The sequence below is a fragment of the Antechinus flavipes genome, chromosome 4, assembly GCF_016432865.1.
Source record: "Antechinus flavipes isolate AdamAnt ecotype Samford, QLD, Australia chromosome 4, AdamAnt_v2, whole genome shotgun sequence".
NCBI classification, from domain to species: Eukaryota; Metazoa; Chordata; class Mammalia; order Dasyuromorphia; family Dasyuridae; genus Antechinus; species Antechinus flavipes.
In genome coordinates this window covers 169695847-169718499 of record NC_067401.1, presented here as the reverse complement: position 1 = coordinate 169718499, position 22653 = coordinate 169695847, and the positions used below count along the sequence as shown (strand labels likewise).

The 22653-nt window shown below is 35.4% G+C and overlaps 1 protein-coding gene across 15 annotated transcripts in view; it reads right to left on the bottom strand.

Moving 5' to 3' along the window:
- Positions 1–22653, bottom strand: part of RBFOX3 (RNA binding fox-1 homolog 3) — a 974608-nt gene that overhangs the window by 216233 nt on the left and 735722 nt on the right. The window contains exon 1 of one of the 15 annotated variants that reach the window (XM_051995448.1): positions 21875–21972. The exons of the other annotated variants lie outside the window; for them this stretch is intronic. Coding sequence (XP_051851408.1) covers positions 21875–21940 — 66 coding nt within the window. The 5' untranslated portion in view covers positions 21941–21972. Of the gene's footprint in view, positions 1–21874; positions 21973–22653 lie in introns of those variants that run through there. 15 annotated transcript variants of the gene reach the window in all.

Genomic DNA, 22653 nt, shown 5'->3' with positions numbered 1-22653 from the left:
GAGAGAGAGAGAGAGAGAGAGAGAGAGAGAGATTCTCATCCTTTTGACAGTGAAAGAGACACAGAAAGAGACAGAGATAGAGAGCTGGAGATAGGGAGACACAGAAAAACACAGATAAATAGAAGCAATGAAATGGAAATAGAGATAAAGAAACATTTCTGGTATTAATATTTCCACTGCTGTTCCTGTACAATCTTGGGGTAGCATCATATAGAATCCACATGGAGTTGATACAGAGGATACTGTATCTATTTTTGGTTGTTGAAGAGGAGGAAAAGGAGATGATCTCTCTTCACTCTCCCTTCTCCTCTTACCTTTCAAAGGAGAGTATACGTTCATTCCAAAATGTATCTCCCATTGTTTATTTTTAAATTTTTATCTAATATCTACAAGCTGGAATTAAGGTAAAATTGTGGTTAACCTAAGGCATTATTGGTCTGTATATATTTCATTTGCTCAAGGGCAGTTGAGAGATAGGTTATGGTTAGTTAAACAATAAGTTCTCTTTTTAAACTGCTAAGAGATTTCTTCAGCTGGAGGCTCAAAATGAACTAAGATATTTTACAGATAAATAATACTTTAACTTCCCTAGAGAAGGGGAAAAGACTAAGCCACATGAATCTACATAGTCCTAATTTCCCTAAAGAATATGCTAAATCAGTGGTGTTAAGGAGAAGGTAACTTGGTTAAGTAGAGACCTGAAATAACCTTTCCTAGAGGCAACAGCTTTATTGGCTTCAGTAAAATCTCCTTCCTACTGTTTCATTTCTCTTAGCAGAATCAAGGAGCCTCAATGTTTCCCCATCCAATCCTAAGTGTACTGTTTTTAAATACATAAAATAAAATATATAAGCTTACAAAGCAAACCAGTTATATTTATAGCTGGTTATAAATCATTATTTATTAAATTATTTAATCAAATTATTAAAAGCTATTAATCATTATTAATTATTTATTAAATTTCTATTTAATAATAATTATTAAATTATTTAAAGAGTTATTAAATTATTATTTTTTTAAAAACCAAGCTCATCAACATCTCATTATAAGAATTCCTAGAAAATGGGAAAAGTTATTCCTTTCAAGAAGGGAGAAGATAGAAAGAATGGGTTCACAATATAAGGGTGGGGGCCATCCAAGAGGGAGCAGTTAGATTTTTCTGACAACCCAAACAACTCCAGCTCCTTGTTACTCTTATACACAGATAATTGTGTCATAACATGATTATGTGCATAAAATGCTTATATCAAAAGACTATGAAAAATTCAAGAAGGAAAGATCAGGGAAGATTTTATAGAGGATGTAATAGTATTTGATTTGGGCCATGAAAAATTAGGAGAATTTTAGTAGGTGAAAAATGTATGAGACAGAGTGAGAGAGGAAGAGGAGATAAAAATGAAGAGAGAGAGGGAGAAGAAAAGGAAAAGGGAGAGGGAGAAGAAGTGGGAGAAGTTTTCTCATAACAAAGGCATTGGACCAGATGATTTTTTGGGCCTCTTAGCTCTAGTTCCAATGAGTTCATGTACTCAGGGATGTGTAGCGCCATCTGTACTTTGAGAAATCTTCCACTAAAAGTAGGGCAAATAAGGGAGAAACAATTGCAATATCCCTAACACATTCTTCCCAGTGGCCTTATTTCTTGGGAAATTCCTTGGCCTGCTGAGAGCCACTTATTCTTTCCTCTGATCCACATTGCTATAGCTCCAGGGACTTAGCCTTATATGTGCAACTGCTTCAGAATGCCTGGCTCATGTACAGAGCTGAGTAGATGTTAGGACTTTGTCAGGAAGGGCAGTCTCTTAACAGAAGGTGGGCCAGTGAGAACAGGTTCTTTTATATGCTATGTGACTTTAAAAGGGGCTACTTTAAAATAGAGCTGTGGAAGAGGTGGGTAGGATGGAGTTGGAGCTGGCTGGAAGCTCATTTCAGCAGTTTCTACAAAGGTCTGACCTCGGCCAAATTGAACCTTTGCAATATCTCCCTTGCTCATCCTTCTGCACCCTGAGCTGGACAATTCTCCTAAATCTGCTGCTGACAGTCTACAGCCAGGAGGAAAATAAATGAAAGTGCCCTTAATCCCTTTTTCTTTCAGTAATTAAGTTTTAAAAATCACAATTAGCTGAACCCTGGTTTCAGCAGAGCTGAAGAAGTTGGCCCCAGGGAATACCACTGCAGAGCAACCACAGAGAAAGACTGGGCAAAGGGCATTTTTTCTCATATCCCATTCTCCTCACCTTCAAACACAGCAAACAAAGCAGAGACTTCTTCCCAGATATAGACAGAAATCAAAGGACCATTGGATCATCCATATAAAGATGAAATGAATCTTTGAGGTCATCTAGTCCACCTTCCTCAATTTACAATTGAGGAAAGTGAACACCAGAGAAGCTGATTTGCCCCAAAACAAATAGTGGGAGAACTAGGATTTGAATGTATGTCCTCTAATTAAAAATACAGCACCCTTTCTTCTGCACCATATATGTTATCCAGTTGGGATTATGTTGATCATAGATATCTTTACTTTCATTTTCCCTCCCAAAGGTCTATGCCAAGTTTCTGACATATTATTTTCTGGTTTTCCCAGAAATTTGGCAAATAGTGAGTTCTTATCCCAGAAACTGGAGTTTGGGGGTTTATCAGATACTAGATTATTATAGACACTGATTACTGTATCATGTATATTTAACCTATTCCACTGCAACGAAGTACTTGCCCAAAACTTCACAGCTACACAGGGGCAGAGTTAAGACTGCAAGGTACCATACACATTCACTAGTTCTCAGTGACCATTCTACTACATAACTCTTTTCAAACATATGCATATTTAAAAAATCAGAATAACTGACTTGTATTTAGCCCTATTTGCAGATGACTTTTCATCCATTATCTCACTTGATCTTCACAACAACCCTGGATTGTTACATTTACTGTACAGCTGAATAAAAGGTTAAAGGTTAAAAGACTTGCTCACATAGTTAAGTTTCTGAAGTAAGATTTGATTGTGTATCTTTATTACTCTAAGTTAACTTTTCTATCTACTATGCTAGGCTGCCTTAAGAGAAAATTATAGCATTTAATTCTTCCTTCCTATTCTGGGTTTTGTAATGTCTGGGCAAGCTCTCTGGAGGCTCTCAGGACCAGCCTTGGTCTTAGTGGAGGAGTGAAGTAGGCAGGAAAACTACCAGGAAGATGGTCAAAGATGGAATGTCTCTATTTCCAGTCCTCTCAGCCCTTAAACACCTCAGTATGATTACATCATTACAGCCCACTAAGTATGTGCGAACTAGAGAACCATTACATCACCATACTAAGTAGTAAGTATATGTGAACTAGAGAACCATTACCATTATTTCATCAATCACACTGAGTAAACACCCTGTTGTAAATATCCTTGTTTCAAGTATACTTTTCTCAGTTTCCCAGTATTTGCCATTTTCTACAGGGTTTGTCAGCCATAGCCCCAAATCCAACTTTGAAACTCATCCCTGCCTTATTTGTGCTACATTTATGTGAGTTATTACTTCTTGTTGTTGCTGCTGTCACCTAGTTGTTTTAGTTGCTGACTCTTTGTAAACACATTTGGGGTTTTCCTGGCAAAGACAGTGGAGTTGTTTGCCATCACTTCATTTTATAGATGAGGAAACTGAGACAAATAGGATGATTTGCTCAGGGTTCCAAAGCTAGTAAGCATCTGAGGCCAGATTTAAACTCAGGAAGATAAACCTGCCCTAGAGATAGTTTTATATATATATATATGTATATATATATATATGTTTGAGAAAAGATGTATAGTATTCTGGTTCATAGGACTAATTCTATTACTAATGAGAGTTTGCCTGTAGTTATTTCCATGTCAGACAAACTCTTCTTGTGGCTTACACAGTTTTTGAGCATAACCTGAAAGGTGCTTCATTTGGGTTAAGTGTCTAGTACTACTAAAACACTCATTTCTGCTGTAATGACAGCAAGACGAACCAAGGATTCTAAGTTGGAGAAGATAAATTTGTAGTTGTAGCCACTTGTCCTTTCTAAGATTTTGTTTCCTCATCTATCCAATAGAATTAATGGCAATATAGAAATGAAGAGAGTGCTGAAATCGATAGTCAAGTTAGGGTTTGAATCTAGTGATGAATACTTATTAGCTATGTGACCAGAAACAATACAGGATTTTTACAGGATTGTTGAGAAGATCAAATGGGATGATGTGGATCCGCTGTTTTATGAATCATAAAAGTGCTATATAATGTCTGTTATTACTCTCTTAGGCTTCATTTCTTGTTTCCTTAAGACGCAGGATCTAATACAGTCCAGAACCTGTACATTTGCTGTTTGCCTGTTTTAAAGATCTAAATTCTCTTTTGGTACCAACTTCATTGACTTAGGAGTTGGTCACCATCTTTTCCCTTTTTCTTTCCATCTTTGCACAAGGAAAGGAGCTCCAATTCAGGAGGTCATTTTCCCTACATCTTTCTCTCCCATCCAAATCTCTTATCTCTCTTTCCTCTTTAGCTGTTTTATTCCTTCATCTCCCTTATTTCAGATATCTCTTGACATTCTTTTCATTATGCTACTCTGATGCTTATGTCAATTACTCTTGCCCTGGTAGTCTTCTCAACTGCCTCCCTTGGAGGATTTAACTTTCATATTAATTAGTTTCTTTTTTCAGATTTTTTTTTCTAGATTGAAGTATTAGGTTCCAGAGAATTTTGTATATGAAAACATTGAAACCACAGTCCCTGCAAAAACCTTTCAATAACTCTCAATAATATGTAAATATATGAAAGATCTGTGACTTTTTTGACCATGGGGAAACTCCTCCTTCCCCTAGCAGATAGTAGCCATGTACTATTTAATAAATAAATCCCTAAGAATTCATTTACCTTCCCAGGATCACATATGCATCAGAGATGTTATTTGAACTCCTGTCTCCCTGACATCTAAAGTTTAGCATTCTATTACAAACTGCTTACCATACTCACCACCACCACTACCACTGTTATCTAAAACAAAAGCAATAAAAAATTAAGATTTCATTTACTGAAGTCTCTGATATTCTTGAAGGCTAATCCAGAGAAACATAAGTTATGGTAAGTCTTATTAAACTCAAGATTAAAGATGAATTTGATGAGGGACTATTTATCTGTTACCTGAGGACTACTGAGATAAACTGGTAGAAACTCATCTTCAGACTGACCACAAGATGATGAAATTTTATCTCAAAAAGCAACCCTTCTACTCTATCTATTAAGTCAGGAAATGTGTGAAGGGTGTCCCAACAATGAGGAAATTACAGATTCTTCAAATATTTATTTGATTTTTCAGATAAATAACTGACTGACATATATCAGCTTTTCAGTTTTTGTTTTTTTTTAGTACTTAACATAAGCTGCTTATGTTTTTTTTTTTGTTTGTTTGTTTGTTTGTTTGTTTTTTGTATTTTGTTTGACCCTCACAAGAGTGTGCAATAAACCATTAACCATTAAAAGTATTATTCCCTTCATTTTACAGATAAGAAAAGAGGTTTGGAGAGGCATGTGATTTGCCACTAGTCACAGAGAGTGAACATAGTTTTCTCTTGACTACAAGATTAGGTTCTTTCTACTATCCTACGTTGTAAACCCCAAAGAGACCCTATATCTCAGGATCACAGTTGCTTTGAGTCAATTCAAGATGTCCAAAATAATGAAGCAGAAGATAGTGTTTATGTGACAGTGATAAAACATGGTAGATCCAGAATTAAACCCCAGCAATTTCTATTCCATTCTTTTTTCACTTGCCTAGCTCTCAAATGCTCCACTAATTCTATTCCACTTCTATAGCAGCTACAACTTGAAGCAGAAGTTTTTAAATTCATGGAATCTTTCTAATATCACACTGTTCCTAGAGAAACTATGGAGGCTTTGGGTGAATTCCATTACAATGCTACTCCTCCATATCCTCTCCTACGTATGAAAAAGGAAGGCAATGGGGGAACCTGGAATTTATCATTCAAATAAGCTGGGTCATAACTACACTAAAGCATATCAAGCTTTTTTCTTTCAATATTTAGAATTATTTTTCATCTGCTTTATAAAATGATAAAAATGACATTTGTGTTGTTGTGTCTGATTTTTTTTTTATTTACCCATATTGACCTACTAGAGAAGGAAATAGCAAACTACTTCAGTATCTCTTTTCTTAGCAGAGATACTGAAGTAGTTTGCTATTTCTTTCTCTAGTTCATTTTACAGATGGGGTAACTAAGGTAAACAGAGGTTAAGTGACTTGCCCAGGTTCACATGGCTAGTAAATGTCTACATTCAACTCTTCATGAATCCAGATCCAGAATTTTGTCTCTTCACTGTGCCGCTTAGTTGTTTAATAGTGACATTGGGTTAGCATAATACAGGAAAATAGTTACTGTGAATCAAAGAAACTGAGATGATAGTATAGATAGCCAAGATGGCTTTATTTGAAACTGATGACTAATTGAATGGGTGGGACTCCTTTGTTTTCTGTTACCCTGGGAAGGTCAGTTATATGAGAAATATCAATATTCCATTCACTGGAATTTCAGTTTAGATTCTGGCTTTTTAAACTTTGGGTTGTGACCCCACATGGAGTCTCCTTACTGAATTATGATTTATTATCTATAACTGTTGATACTGATTACTGTATCAAGTCAAATACTGTTGATTTGTATACCTTTTTTATATACTTCTATGCATCGGGTCAAGTAAACATTTCTTCAATGAAAGAGGTAATGAGTGGAAAAAGTTTAAGAAGCTTCGGTTTGATAATGCAGATTACTAAAATGGACAAACTGTGAATACACATGAAACAGATGAAAACTTTTATTATGTTCTAATACTATAACATGTCAAAATTGGACATAGATCTCACTAGTTTTTGTAAGGATCTTCTCAGCTCCCAGTCACACAACAATGTACTGATGATGACAAGAAGAAGGAATTCAGAAGGAAAAAAAAAACAAAACTTTACCTCTAAGCCTAGAGTTACAAATTTAGTGAGAAAATTAAAAAAAAATTACTAAAATCTGATTAGGAAGAAAATCAAAAGTCCTGAGGGAAATTTAATATACTTAATAGTGAAGTAGATGACAGAAAGAATACTAATATCTCAAGTGATTTTGAAAAAGGAGATGGGAGCACTTGGACTATAATTCTGAAAATTTTTTTGAATTTAGTGGAATCTAACTTGTAGACCAATTATATTAAAAGAGAAAAAAAATTTAAAGCTGGTATCTGCTTTAACCTTCATAAATAAACAAATTTTCTCAGACTACTTAAGTGAAAGTATAAAGGCATTTCAGGACCTGCACATAGCAGTTCCATTTCTACTATTAGAATAATAGAATTAAAGGTGGAAGAGTCAGAGAATATCTCTAAGGATAGATGTAAAATACTACTATGGCAGAAGCAACTTGAGATAGCTCTTGAAAATCTTTGGAAGATTACATCACTATCTCATATCTTACTGGTCCACAAAGCAGAAAATTTGACCAATGACTACCAGTTAAAGGCATTAAAAAAGAAGCATATGAAAAGAAATCCAGAAAGCAAAAGCATTTCAGAAATTCTAGATTCCCTATGTGCCAAGCCACTGTATAAGCATTTTATAAATATTATCTCATTAGATCTTTACAACCCTGGGAAATAAATTATACTATTACCCCATTTTACAGATGAGGAAACTAAGTCAAGGCAAGTTCAAGGGTCCTATAGTTAGCAAATATCTGAGGCTGGATTTGAACTTGAATTCTGAATTCTAGGCAAGGTTCTTAGGTGGGGTTAACAGAGAGAGCCTAAAGTACTGATAAAATTACTCCCTGAGGCAAGCAGGAAAGGAGACTGATGGGAATCAGTTTAACCTGATTAGTCCCACCCTCTGTGGAGGATGTAAGTAGCCCACCTTGCAGTGTCCAGTCAGAAATCCAAGATATGTCAAATACCTGAGATTAAATTTTCCCTATAAATCTGTCCATCCTTTACACCATCTTTGTGGGACTCTTTATGGGATTATAACCCACCATGCTATTATAGTCCACCATGGCAACTCTGCCATTTCCCCTCCCAACTCGCCTATGCCACATGATGTCTCTTTTCTCTCACCACTCCTCCACCATTTTTCATGGTGTCTTTCTTCTTCTTACAACTAAGTCATTTAGGGTGCTAAACTCCTCAATGGATTTAGTCTGATAGCTAAGGGTATATTTCAACCTCATGGAATGCTCCCTTTTTCCTGGTTAATTATGAGTTCCACTAGGGAACTTGTCTTTTCCATTGTTAATTGTTAAAACTCCTCTCCTTGATAACTATCTGGTCTCCCAACTCTATTTAAAAATTATCATTCCTGGTATCTATTGTATCTCTTCATTTTGTCTGTAACCTCTTCTCCTATATAATCTTACTTTTTGCCAAGGAGAATGTCCATTGTGAATTCTTCACATTGCCAACATTTGGTGCCTACATCAATCCCAACATTTGGTACTAAATCCCAAACACATCATTTGGAACTAGAAATTGGTACCTTGAACACATTCACTATAAGGTGAATCAAATGAAAAACAAAAAGCTTGTGCTTTGTTGTAATAGTTCTAGGCTGACCAGATTGATTTGGTTACCTTTGATTTGAGACTGGAATGAAAGAAGACATTAACAAAAGGAGCTTTCCTTAGTCAAAGCAGATTCAGAGTAAGGAAAGGATACTCAACCAATGATTCAACATTGATTCCATTGAGCACAGCTTCCCTGCAACTAACAGTGTTGCCTATGCTCATTTCTCAGTCAAGCCTCAAAGTACAGCTCGACTCCTAGTGGATTTGGTTTTTTATACTTATATGACCTGGAAATTATATCAATAGTCCAAGCCTCAATTCCCCTGAGTCAATTAAGTCTCAGGGATGGTTTTAATACCTCTTAAAGAAAAGATATAACTCAGTTTACCTATTGAGGAATCCTAGGAGACATTCCTCCTACCTTATGGTAGGTTAAGGTAATCAACAACTGAACAATCATGCCCAGGAAGATGACTGAAATATTACTGTCTTCTCTGCAAAACTGGAGAACAGCAGGGCCAGAGAATATCCATAATTATTGGCTCAAATACTTCACAGTAGTATGTGAATTACTGGCAAAGCACTTTATCAAGCTTCCTCTCAGATGCAAGCCTTTTAAAAAAGCTAAAGTTGTCACATATTACCAAAAGATGAGAAGATGCCTTTAAAAAACAGCCCAATTATTTGTTTAGGTAACTCATGCAATGAATTCTCAGCTTATTTCACCAAAAAGAAAGTCTATAAACATAACAGAAAAATATATTGGCTAAATAACAAAGGGTGTTCTAAAAAGTCCCACGAGTACAAAGAACAACTTATTATCGATTTGGTAACTACTGAACAAGCTGCCCAATAGCACCAGAACATTTATATCACCTATGTTGATTATTGTAAAACTTTGACTTGGTTCCAAACTCATGGCTTATTCATGTAGTGCAAATGTATAAAGCAGACTCAAGTAAAGTAAGAATTTGGTGGTCACATAGAAAACTCTTCTCTATTGAAAACAAACCATCAACACAATAATGTGAAGAATAATTGTTATAAAATATTCTCCTGGAATTCTCCTGGAAAATAGCTTAACCTCATTAAGGTTCTGCTTAGCTTTAAATCTATGACTATCTTTCCCAAATAGAACCAAGAAGGGCTTCCATTCTAGTGAATAGAATTAAAACATCTTATTAATCACTTAATGTATACAAAAGACATTAAGCTATATAGATTCACAAAAAGTCTTATTTTTGAATAATTATCATATAGAAGTTTTCTCCTATGACAGCACAATCATCATTTTGTCTTGATAAATGTAAAATGTATAACACATGCAAAGGAAAGATAGATACTGAAGGCTTTGAGCTTGAATCTAGAAGACTCACTGAACCAATGGTCCTGCAGGTGAGACATATTGAGCATAACAACATCCAAGAGAGGGCTGTGGCTAAATATATTAAGAGATTTCCTGCCATCTAGAAATCAATTATGAATGAAGAAAATACATTTAAGTTGAAAATTAAAGCAGTTAACACATATTCAGTTCCAGTCTTAATTGTTATTGTTTTGTCCTTAGTTCTCAAAGAGGACTATGATATTAAGAAGGTGATATCATGAAATGCCAATGATTTGGATTTAAGTTAGGGTGGGTTTTGCAAAGTATTCAGCTTCGATCGCTCCTCCAGAGCTATCTGAGTTCAGTGGCAAAATACAGATCAGGTCAATTGGAGATGGTCTTATATGCCCAGTCTTACTATATTTTTAGGGACTGTAAAAATGGGTAGGGTTCATCACCCTAAAAAGATATAGAAAAATGAACAATTTCTTATAAAAAAAAAAGATGAAGAGAAATGATAGATATTCTTATACTGTATGAAAAAAACACTGGTTAAAAAAAAGCCTGTAGAAATACTTTTTAAATAAGCAGATATTACATCAAAGAACAATAGTAAAGGGGGTAATAGGTATATGCAATTGGATTTTTTTTTTTTTTTTTTTTTTTTTTTTTTTTTTAGTATAACCAAAAGTAATTTACCTTCAGATGCAACCTATGACATAGCAAAGAATGAATGAAATCAAAAGGCCCTTCATGGGCCACATCCTCTGAACTCAATCAACCAAATGTTGATAAAGAAGCATTGAACAAATGGCTGAATTAATTGGATTTGTTTGTGGAAATAGAGAGCTTTACAGTGGCTATCTGTGACCACATCATTGCCATCAGAAATTAGGGAAGTGTTATCTTTATGGAAGATAGACTTAGTAATCAATGTAGATTATGCTAGAAAATAGTAGAAACTATATAACACATTTATACAGGCTGTAAAAATTTAGACCCTATGAAATATCTCACAAAATGTAACCTGGGGCTAGAATTATGCACCAGAAGCTGATTATCTTTTATTGGTTTGCAAGTGATAAATAATCATACAACTAATAGAGATGTCAAAATATTCTTCAGAACTCAACCAATCACCTACTAGAACTAGTACAGCTTTATCATAGCACCAACAGTTGCTTATAATCACTTAGATAGAGCATTGATCCAAAAAAGTTTAAGAATTAAAAAAAAAATAGATTTCACTATAGCAAATGGATAGCCTATTTCACCATAGCAAATAATCATATACAAGCTACATGGGAGGAAAAGTTTTCAAAATATAAAGACTTAGAAGGAAAATGAAAAAGCATGTGGGAATAGGATGAGAAATATGCCATCTCTTTTATTTTTTTCTGCAATTGGAGTTTGCCTGAAAATACTTTCAATGAACCTAAAGTGGAGGAGGTTACTTTTATTCACCTACCAAAAAATTATTTTATTCATGATTATAATCCACAGAATATTATATATAATTATAGCAATACAATAATTTATCTCAGGATCATTCCTGTCTCAAACCTATCAAAAAGATAAGAAACACAACATAATAGGAATTCTTCATTTTCTTCATGTAATTCAATATTTACAAGAGAAGACATTTAGGTTCCCTGTTAACTAATCAATCAACAAGTATTTATTAAGCCACTATTATGTGTTAGATATAATCATTAACCTTTAGCCAGGAGTGACTCCTTTAATTTCTCCTCCTCTTCCTTCCCCATCTCCAGAGAGATATGGCAAATATTTGTATGAAGCCTTCACTGATTAACACTGTCCCATTTAGAGCAGTCCTTTACTCTGTTTTCTTTGGACTTACATATGGTGACACTTTCATTTACTTGAAAATTGTTTTATAATAGTTCTTAAGTCCTTCCATATGTCTATGTTCTGTAATATCTGCCTGCAAACATCTCCAGAAGAGAAGCCATGTGTTCTATCTTCTCCCCTTTCCTTAGTCTCTTTCCCCTCTCTTTTCTTCTTTCTTCACAGCTTCATTTTTCTCTGTTTCCTTTCTATCTCCCTTATCTCTATTCTCCCTCTCATTCTTCCCCAGCAATGTGCAAATCAATGTTTAACAATCATTCAGGAAAAAAAAAAAAAAGTATACCCTATACACTTTTGAGTTTAATCTGTATTATTAAGAGTTAAGTCTAGACAATCAACAAAACAATAAATCAAACCGTGATTTATAGAATGAAAGGTAAAAGTATGCTGAAAATACAGTGAAAATATGCTGTTTCAGGTTGACTCCAAAACTCTCCTTCCTTGCTTTTCTTTTCCTTCTCTCATTTCTTTAGTATCTACCTTATATGATACTTAACACGAGTGTTTTGCAAAGAGCATGCACTCCATCAGTTACAATGACAGACAACAAACAGAGACTTACTGATAAAGTGATGGCTTCCTTTTATTTTTTTCGCTTACATTTGAAAAGATTTCTGAGAATATTTGTATTACAATAGAAGTTTACCTAAATCAAATAAAGATATTCAGCTGCCAAGGTCCACAGGCTTCCTTTTCTAGTCAAAACATACTAAATGCATGCAGAGTCCCTCATATTATCCAATCTTGAGAAATGAAAGATCTCTCAGCGACACAGAGGTATATGTGGGTCAAAATGAAGAGGACATGGGAATATGAAAAATCCCACATTGAATCACGTGGTATCATAGAAAGAACATTTAATTGGGTGTCAGGAGTCCTGAATTGTAGTACTCTACTCATTTTAACAAACAATCTTGGTAGGAGGGCTTTGCCAAGTCATTTCCCCTCTCCAGAATTCAATTTCCTTCTTTGTGTAGCCTTTGGTTTCAGAGACTTTGGAGGATTTCCTCAAGGCTACTGAGACTTAATGGACTTTCTCATTATAACAGAGAATTCTTGGGTTACATTGCCTACAGATACTGAGAAGAATCAATTTCATTTTGAGATGCCAGTGTCCTTGAAAGAGAAAAACTGTTTGCCCAAGTAGAGGGGTATCAATAAAAGCAGGTGGAAAGGCTACAGCAAAATGCCAATTGATGAATATTCAAACAAAAGTGTGAGAGAAGACATTGAAAACATTAATGTCTTAGGAGTGGACTGGAGATAAGAACAATTTGACTGTTAGTTCAATAGCATCTTTAATTCCCTAGAGCACAGCAATGGAGAAGTCGGATAGCATGAAGAATTGAATATAACTGAACACCTGAACTACTACAACAACATTCAAATGGAGGTTTTATGAGTCTGATTCAAATTCAGAGCATAAAGAGGTATCCTCTGGTTTTTTTGTTGGCTTACTATGTGGGAATGAAAAGCCTTTTAATTGTCTGCTGAGTTAGAAGTAAGTGTATATATAAAAGGCTTGAATAGACAAAATTTCTTTCTGTTGGTACTTTTGGCAAGAACTTCTATGGATTTCAGATAGCTTTGAATGGCAGCACTGGTCCTTCTCTCTTCACTTGGCTACCATGTGGCTATTGATGCATAATACTTCTTTTTCTCCAGTCTACTGTGTTTTATTCTTTTAGGATCTTAGGTGAATGAGTATTTGAGATGGAATGATACAGGTTATAACCTTGTAAATTTTAACAAGTTGGAAGAGTCATCAAAGGTCCTCATAGAGCTTGTAGCAGCAGTAATTAAATCTAATGAGGAGACAGTTCTGAGGAATAACTTGCTTGACTGGGGCCCAGCAGTGAATTGGCCAGGAAGTAGAAATACCATATTCTGTGAGCAAGGGAGCAACTAATTCAGAAGTTGGATTGGGGAGGGGGGAATGTTTTTTTTTTAACTATTTGAAATTTAAGTTCATCTTCCCCAGAGATTGAGCAGATGTGTGAAGGGGAGTATGTACTTTCCATGTTTAAGGGGGTAATATTTCTGTTGGTTGCTTTCCCCCTCTAAATTCTCAGTAAATAGAAGCTAATTGATATTAATTTCTTAAATAATATTAGGTAGATATTTACTAGTTATTGATTGGTATTGGGGGAGGAAGAACATACCATTTGGTTGATCATAAGCAGTAGTATTAGACAACCCTTTAATCCTTCAAGGTTATCCCTAGAATCCAATCTGCTAGTTCAAGTGGGAGTCAATGGGAAAATGATGCTGTGCACTAAAAGTCTAATTCTATACATTTCTGGCTAAAGACTGAGGAGAAACTATTCCACAAAAGAAGAACAATTTTCCACTTTTAGTTCAGGCTGAGCAAATTAGAGTTTCAAAATTTTTGGTAATTACTGAGAATATCCCATAGCATACACATAACACTTCCTTCGAAACTAGGAGAATTAAAAAGAAGATTAGTCAGTAATGGAGAGTGGGGTGGTGGTGGTGTGTTGTTCTGAGCATACCTGAAAGGCCCTGTATTAAACACCCACACTTTATAAGAGTTATAACTAAAATAAGATGTTTGGACTGAATGACACCTCAAGTCTCTTCTACCTTCAATAAACTACATAGGGATGGTTAGCAATTGAGTATAGTTGCTTTCTCCACTCTGATCTAATCTTTACATTGATATCAAAGTGATTTTTCTTAGATAGATGTTTTACTATGTTACCTACTCAATTTACTTCTGTGACTGTGTTATTTCTAGAATTAAAACTAAAACTCCTCTCATTGGCTTTTAAAGCTCTCCACAATCTGGCCCCAAATTATCTTTCTTCTCTATCACTACCTTCCATTATTCTATGGTTCAGCCAGACTAGCCTGTCTATGCCTCACACCCTTCTTCATGCCTTTGTCCTGACTATTATTTATGGTAGAATGTATTCCCTTCTCACTCCAACCTCACAGATTCCCTCACTTAAAAAAAAAATTAATGGAATAAAACAGATATTTCTAAAACATAGCATAATAAAAAAAGATAATTATACATAAAACTGTAAATCTATTGTGTACAATTTGTTATTCTTTAAAAATATATAATAAAGTTATCATTACATTTATTTTTTTCTTCCTTTCCCCTATCCCAGAGATCCCTTCTTTCACTATTGTGCTTTAGCACCTCTTTCTACGTGAAAGCCTTTCCTTATTGCTCCAACTGCTAGCACTTCCCTCTCAAAGTTGCTTTTCCTTTGTTATGTATGTTTTATGTAAATACATATTATCTATAAGTACATGATAGAATCTATGAACACAGACCTTTTTTTCTTTGATTCTCTAGCTTCTAAAATAACTGTCATATAATGACTGTTTAATATATATTTGTTGAATTCATTGTCTGAAATTATTCTCAGAAGCTGAATATTCCTTCTTGATAATTCATTATGATAGTAGGAGATAACATGTATACATATAAGTATAGACAAAATAAGGAGATATGAAATGGATACAAGGTAAGGGGGCAGCCATGTAGTTCAGTGGATAAAGCACAATCCTGGAATCAGGAGGACCTGAATTCAAATCCAGTTTTTAAAATTTGCAAGTTATGTGATCCTGGACAAGTCACTTAATCCTGTTTGCCTCAGTTTCCTTATTTATAAAATGTGCTAGAGAAGGAAATGGCAAATTATTCCAGTATCTTTGCAATGAAAATCCCAACTAGGATTACAAATAGTCATATATGTCCGAAACAAATGAACAACATAATATCCAGTACATAGTTAATATGCTGGTTGATTGAATATATTCCTTTACTTTCCCTTCAGCAAAATCACTACATTTCTGATAGTGTGTACAACATTCTATACCCACAGTTTCCCACTTTCACAAGAAGAAGAGGGAAATTCATTTTCTCATTTCTTTTCCAGGGCCAAGCTTATAAACTACTGATGTCGGAGGGAGAAGCTTACAGTGGAATGTACATTGGTTCTAGTATAAGAGGGCCTAAGTTAAAATTCTATCTCTTGACATGTACAACCTGGGATTAAGTCACTTTGAAAAAGGAACAGGTACACATATGAAGTACTAAGTTGTGGGAGAGCAGTTCAAAATATGAAAAAACTCACAACAAGCATTTATCATAGTCACAAAGGGTGCTCTTTATAGACATAAAAAGGCTCAGGGGTAAAACCAAAATGGTTTAGCTAAGTGAAGTGAGTGAAATGTGCTTTTAAAGTCAGAGGGAAAGGGGAAGGGAAGTAAAAGTCGGATCTAGGGAGTGAGGAGAAATTAGAGAGAATTCTAATAGAGAACAAACTCACTTGAGGGTGTACCTGAGAAGGTACACTGAGATTAGAGCAAGTAGGGTATGCTTTTAGCTATACTAATGAGACAGTCTCTAAAGTTAGGCCCCTTTGTGTGTTCCTGACAATGGAGATCCTTAAAGTTCCTGCTCCACTTCAACTTTCCCTCCCAAGGCCCTAGTTTCCTTTTCTGAAAAATGAAGCGGTTATATTACATTGCCTTGAATGTCCCTTTTAGCTCTAGAATTATGATACTTCTAAAGAGTGGTCTTTAACTCTTGATGGGCTCTGAGGTTCTTTCAGGAGCCTGTATTTTTAATATTTATAGTATCATAATATTAACATCTTATTTCTAAAATAAATAGCTAATCATATTCTTAAAAAACTAAACTTTGCCTAATCTAAAAGAATGCCATTCTTATTAGGTAAACTTCTTTGTACTGGAAAACAAGATTAGTCATCTCAGACCATTCCAAAGTATGAAGACTGAGAAATAATAACTAGTACTAATTTAACACTTTAAGGTTTGCAAAATGCTTTTCTTATGATAACATTATGAGGGGATATTTTTGGTGGGCAGGAATAGGTGTGGGAGGGATTGGGATCTATCATTTCATGATTTGGGAATTAAAATGTGGAATTTTTTTTTCTTGAATACAGATCATTAAATCTTATAGTAATTTAAAGTTTTAAAAGTATTTGGAATGACCTTTCCAGCAGCCTACCACAAAAGCTTCCTATTTTCTCCTTCCTATAATTGTTTAGTTCAAAGTCAAGAGCAGACATCCTGAACTTGGGGGATGATGGGTACACTCTCCCATTGAGTAGATAAGTCTACTACTATTTTCTGTGTCACTGCCCCTTGTGGGTGAGGCCTAAACACTAATTACAATCAAATCAGACACCCCAAAACAGGGCAACTATACTTATGATTTTGTAATGAGTTTGGGGTTTGGTTCTATGTAGACATGAGTGATTAGCTTTTGCTTATTCTGGGAAGCCAACAGGAGTAGTGGATGGAGATGCTACAGGCCCACACTGGAGCAGGCAGTAGCTATGAAATTCAGACTCTAAATCCTCATTATAAGGCTTTTTAAATGCACAGACAGGATATTAGCGTTTAAACAGCTTCTATTACTCCAGGGCAAACTTTAAAAAACATAATATTTATAGAAAACCTCATTCAGCTCACCCTGTTTGCTCTTTATTTCTCCTGCAATTACTGCTAATTTGAAGACGTTTTGCTTTGGCATCTCAGCCTGTTGCAGAGTCAATTACTAAGGCACCCACTGGTAGCTGTCACTGCAGAATACCCTGCAGCTTAGTCCCTGGTGACCACCCAGTCTGTTGGAAAGGAAAGGGGTCTGGAGTTTTGTGGTCTGAGTCCAACTCCCAGAAGGAGGCAACTGAGCCACAAAGTTCACCTGCTACCTGGATGTTGGGAAATTGATGCTGTGCCTCACATGTTCACAAATTTATCCTACATCGTCTTTCTCCATGTCTTTACTTTCCCCACTTGGGAAATTTGTTGCTCCTAGTGTTAACCCATGGCAGATGAGTCAGACTTTCATGTATAGAGCTCCCAATCAGAGGGTTCTTTGTAGGTATGTATAAATTTTCTTGACTCTGACATTGGACAAAACTGTTGAATTTTGGACACCACTGCAAGCTGAACCCACAACCTCAAGGTGCTTAGAAAAATTTAGGTGACCCTATTTAATCTACCAACTGAGTAAAGACAGGATCATATTAGTGAGGAAGACTGCAAGATTGACCTTTTGCTGCATTTACTTATTGAAGACCTTTTTATTTCACTTATCATTCCCTACTCCTATCCTAGCAAAATTTATATATGCTGTTTGAAGGTAGGAGTGGTTCATTTTTGCCTTTGTTCTTTTTTATATGTTTTATATTTGATAATAGTTGTACACACACAAACAATATAAATGGAAGGTAATCTCTAAAGGGAATGGGGAGGAGGATGGGTTTGCAGGAAAGACTTCTTATAAAAGGTAAGAATTGGGCTGAGTCTCAAGGAAAGAAAGGAGAGGAAAAGTATTCTGGGCAGGGAAAACAAATATGAGCAAAATGATAATATAATAATGATAACTATTAGTTTACAAAGCACTTCAAAAATTATCTAATTTTATTCTCATAATAACCCTGAAGTTGCTATAATCTTTTCCTCTCCACTTCCCCTAAGGATTCCTATTGGACCCATTGTTCATAGAAATCATTTGGAACTTTCTGATTTATATTGTTACTAATTCTTTTATATCTATATATATTCTTAATTTCTTAATTTGTTCTTAATTTGACTGTAAGCTCCCTCAAAAGAAATAAATTCCATAGCTGAATAAAATAATTACTAAAAGACAAAGAACCCTAGGTTGTACTCAATCCTCAAATTTTTCTGTAAAGTTAATCTCTCATTGACTCATCTCTCTCCTCCCACATTTCTTTTTACCCCCCTTTCACAGCAATAATTTATCTTACTACCATTTCAACACATATGAAGGATTGTCAGATATGAAGGTAAATCTCATTTAGTTTTAGTCTCTATGGATGGATGGATGGATATTGGAGGAGAAACTACATTGTACCTAGAGCTAACTTCCTCAGAAAAAGCTAAGTTGCTGCCTTTTAAAGAGAATCATGGTATTGTAGAATTATGAGTTTGTCTGGAAGTTTGTCTAGAAATCATCTGGTTCACCACACCCCTTTATTTTAAATGTGAGGAAATTGAGGATTCTTTGAACAAAGCTATCTTTGATGTTAATAATATTAGAAGTCCAGGTTTATCAGATGGGTAATAAAATAATGGACTCAATATTCAAACACAGGTCTTCTAACTCTCAATCTAGTGCTCTTTCTACTGTAGAAAACTATATCACATAAATAGACATGAGATGATATAGAAAACATGTTTTGGAAGACAATTCAGAATTATAGTAGAATAGTCTACCATGATTGGGCATTGACCCCCAAGGAGGACAAAGAAAGAATGGAAGGTGCTATATGTATTTTTATTTTGTTACACAAATACTTCTAGCATCATTTTCTGTAGTAGTAAAGAATTTGAATGAAAATGAATAACCAACAATTAGAGAAAAGCTTAACCACCCATGATATATGAATAGCTGTACTGTGACCAAAATAAATTAAGAATTCAGAGAAACTTGGAAAAACTTATCTGAATTGATGCAAAGAAAGCCAAACCAGGAGGACAGTTTATATAATGACCACAATAACATAAAAGACAACAACATCGAGTGAATCTGAGCAGTGCAGTAACCAATCATGGTCAAATTCAGAAGACTGTCAGAGATGTATGTTGCTTCTCAACATAAAGATAGTCAATTATAGTTGTGAAATGACATATATGTTGTCAAATATTTGCTTTTCTTGGCTGTACTTGGTATGGGAAGAAGGAATCACTGAGAAGGAGACAGTTGGAAAAAAAAAGATAAATCCATATTCTTTTGAATGTTGAGAGTCCTGGTAAGCCTGTTTCTTGAGAACATTATTAAAGAAACTTGCAAAGCAAAATGGTCCCAGAAAATGAAAGCATTGTCCTCCTGAGGCTCTCAGTTCTCTCTTTTCCCTGACTATTGCTTCAGACCTTTCCTTATTCAAAAGTCAGGTCATGGTTACTCACAGAGAAACATAAAAAGATGTAGGAAGTAGAAGGCAGAAAAATAAAGCTTTATCAACTTATCTACTGTGTCTGGAGTTGGACCTTTAGGGTTCATAGGGATTCCTTGAACATGCTGTTTATAAGTAAAATACTAGGACTCTCTCTTTTGTAAGTTATATTATCCCTTTGACACTTTGCGGATGGCTATAGATGTCCCAGAGACAGCTTAGTTCCTTTTTCTTCTTATCCAACAAAGCTGTATTCATTTGATTAAACCCAAAGATATTCTGGATTGGGCCCTACAGAGGTCAAGTGCAATGAAAGCCTCTCTACAATGGGGCTCCGGGGTGAGTCTACATTTTTTTTTTTTTTTTTTTTTTGGCAACATCTGCTTTGGCTGTTGGAAAGCTGTCTACTTCTGCTTCCTATAGAGGACCACACACTGTGTTAGACCATGCCCTGATGCTAGAGAACAGACCAGGGGAAAGGATGAACAGCTGTATCCATGGAATGTAGTTTCACTAAAATATTTGGCCCTTACAAATTGTTCATGGACTTAAGATAGGCTGTACTAGATGGATAGTTTTCTAGGAAAGACAATTCACACATGTTTTCAAACCTCTTCTATTGTAGGGTAGAAAGGGAAAGATGAGAAAAGAAGAATCCCTTTTATAGAATCCCTTGCTCCTCCACCCCCCCCATGTGTGTATACATGCATATGTATGCATGCACATGCATGCTTCTATACACGAACTCTAACCTCCCTGAGAAAATGTTCCAGTTCCTTCTACTTTTTTACCTAATAACATTTCTTTCCTCCTAATTAAAAAGGATGTGATTTCCTTGTGCCTACACCTTTTTAGTCAAACTAGTTTTATAATATTATATCTAACATCCCCATCATCATCAGAAATGATCATTTCCAAACAGTATCCTTTTGCCAGCTAACCAAGACTTTTGTTTTTGTTATTGAGTCATTTCCAGTTGTATACAACTCTTCATGAGCCAATTTGGGATTTTTTTAGTAAAGTTATTGGAGTAGTTTACCATTTCCTTCTTTAATTCATTTCCAGATGAGGAAACCAAGGCAAACAGAGCCATAAATCTAGTGTCTGAGGCTAGATCTGAACTCAGGAAGATGAGTGTTCTTGATTTCAGGTTTGGCACTTTATCTATTAACATACCTAGCTGTCTGGACAGACTAGCCTAGTCTTCACCCTAATTCTGTCTTTTGCACTGTTTATATCAGGAAATGAGGGATTTGGGAAGAAAGAAAATTACTCAAATCAAGTGGAAATAGTTTTTCTAAAAAATGATATAGTTTAAATGCAGATCGAAGGATACTTTAAAAAAAAACTTTATTTTTCTTGGGTTTTTTGGTCTGTTTTCTTTCACTACATGACTAATATGGAAATATGTTTTGCATGACTGCACATGTATAATCTACATAAAATCGCTTGCCTTCTCAATGAGGGGGGGAGGAAGATGGAGGGAATTTGGAACTCCAAATTTAAAAAATCCAAATATTAAAAATTGTTTTTATATGTAATTGGAAAAATATATGCATATATTATCATATATATATATGAAATATTCTTTCTAGGGAGAAGAGAGTCTGCTTTCCCAAGACAACTTACTAAACCTGAACATTATCTGTTGGTAGATAGAGTTTGGTAGGTATTAGTCTTACATGAGAAAACTGTTCTGTTTCGTTTCCTCCATTGCTGTTCCACTAAAGCCTGTGAAACGGAGAGAAAAGGAGAGAATAGGGGATCAGGGAAGAACAGAGAGAAAAAAGGAAGAAAAGCAAGAGGCCAGGATCAGAGGGGCTTAGGCAAGAGCAATCTGGACTTTGTTAAAGTGATACTCTTTAACTGGTACTATACTAAAGGTTAGACCTTGGAGATATTGACAAATCTGGCACTGAAAGAAGAAGGAAATCTTGCTTGTCTGGTAGTTGCTTTGGAGAGTTTCTTAAATCTTTTCCACTCACGACCTCTTTTTGCCTGAGAAAATTTTACAAGATTCTGATATGTAGCTATATAAAATAGTTATGCAAAGCAAATATTTACAAATAATAAATCATAATTTCAAGACCCCCACATTCAATTATGAGATCCCATACGGAGTCATGAACCACAGTTTAAGATGCTGAGTTTAAGAGTACCATAATTCTCTCAACATGGGAATCTCACCTGGGTCTGAGAACCTGATGTAAGGATCAGAAAAGCAACATGAGAGTCTATGCTTGGTAGAGACATTCCAAATATACCATCATTTTGGACTCACAGCTGTACAACAGGATCCTGGTGAGCAACAGAAAGAGACTCAATCAGGTAAATTGACTGTGAGCAAACTGGATTGGGGGGAGGGTTAGGATGGATCATTCTATATCCTGGCTTTCTAATTTAATTGTCACACTTGCTAAAGGATTGCTGTTCTTCCTTTTTCTTCGGTACCTGTTCTTAGCTTCTGTCTCTGTCTCCCTTTCTTTCTCTGGCTTCATGTACTTCCTAGGTTGTTCATGTCCATTTCCATTCTTGGATGGGGTTCTTGAGAGAGTTGGTGATGTCTGTCCTTTGAATGGGCCAACTCTCAAGCTCCAGATCACCAAACCTAATCTCAGAGTAATGCTTCTAGCAATGTGGTGTTCAGCTGCCTCATTATCCAGGGACCCAAGGGAAAATTCACCTTGTGGGGGAAAGAGAGGAATAGAAAACAAGTGGGGAGGGGAGGAGGAAGAAAACCACTCCCTAGTTTATTAATCCTACAGAAGTTTAGAATGGGAAAGAGGGTAAGTTGTTGGTTTTTTTTATTTCATTTTACTGTTTAAAGAATAGAAACGAGGGTAGGAGAGACAAAGGTCAGTTTTTAAAAAATAACATTTCTTTTTTTTTGTTTAAAGAATCACCTTTGATTTAAGAGAAATGTAAGAGAAAGGGTGGAGGAAAAAGGATAAATCTATTCAGAAACT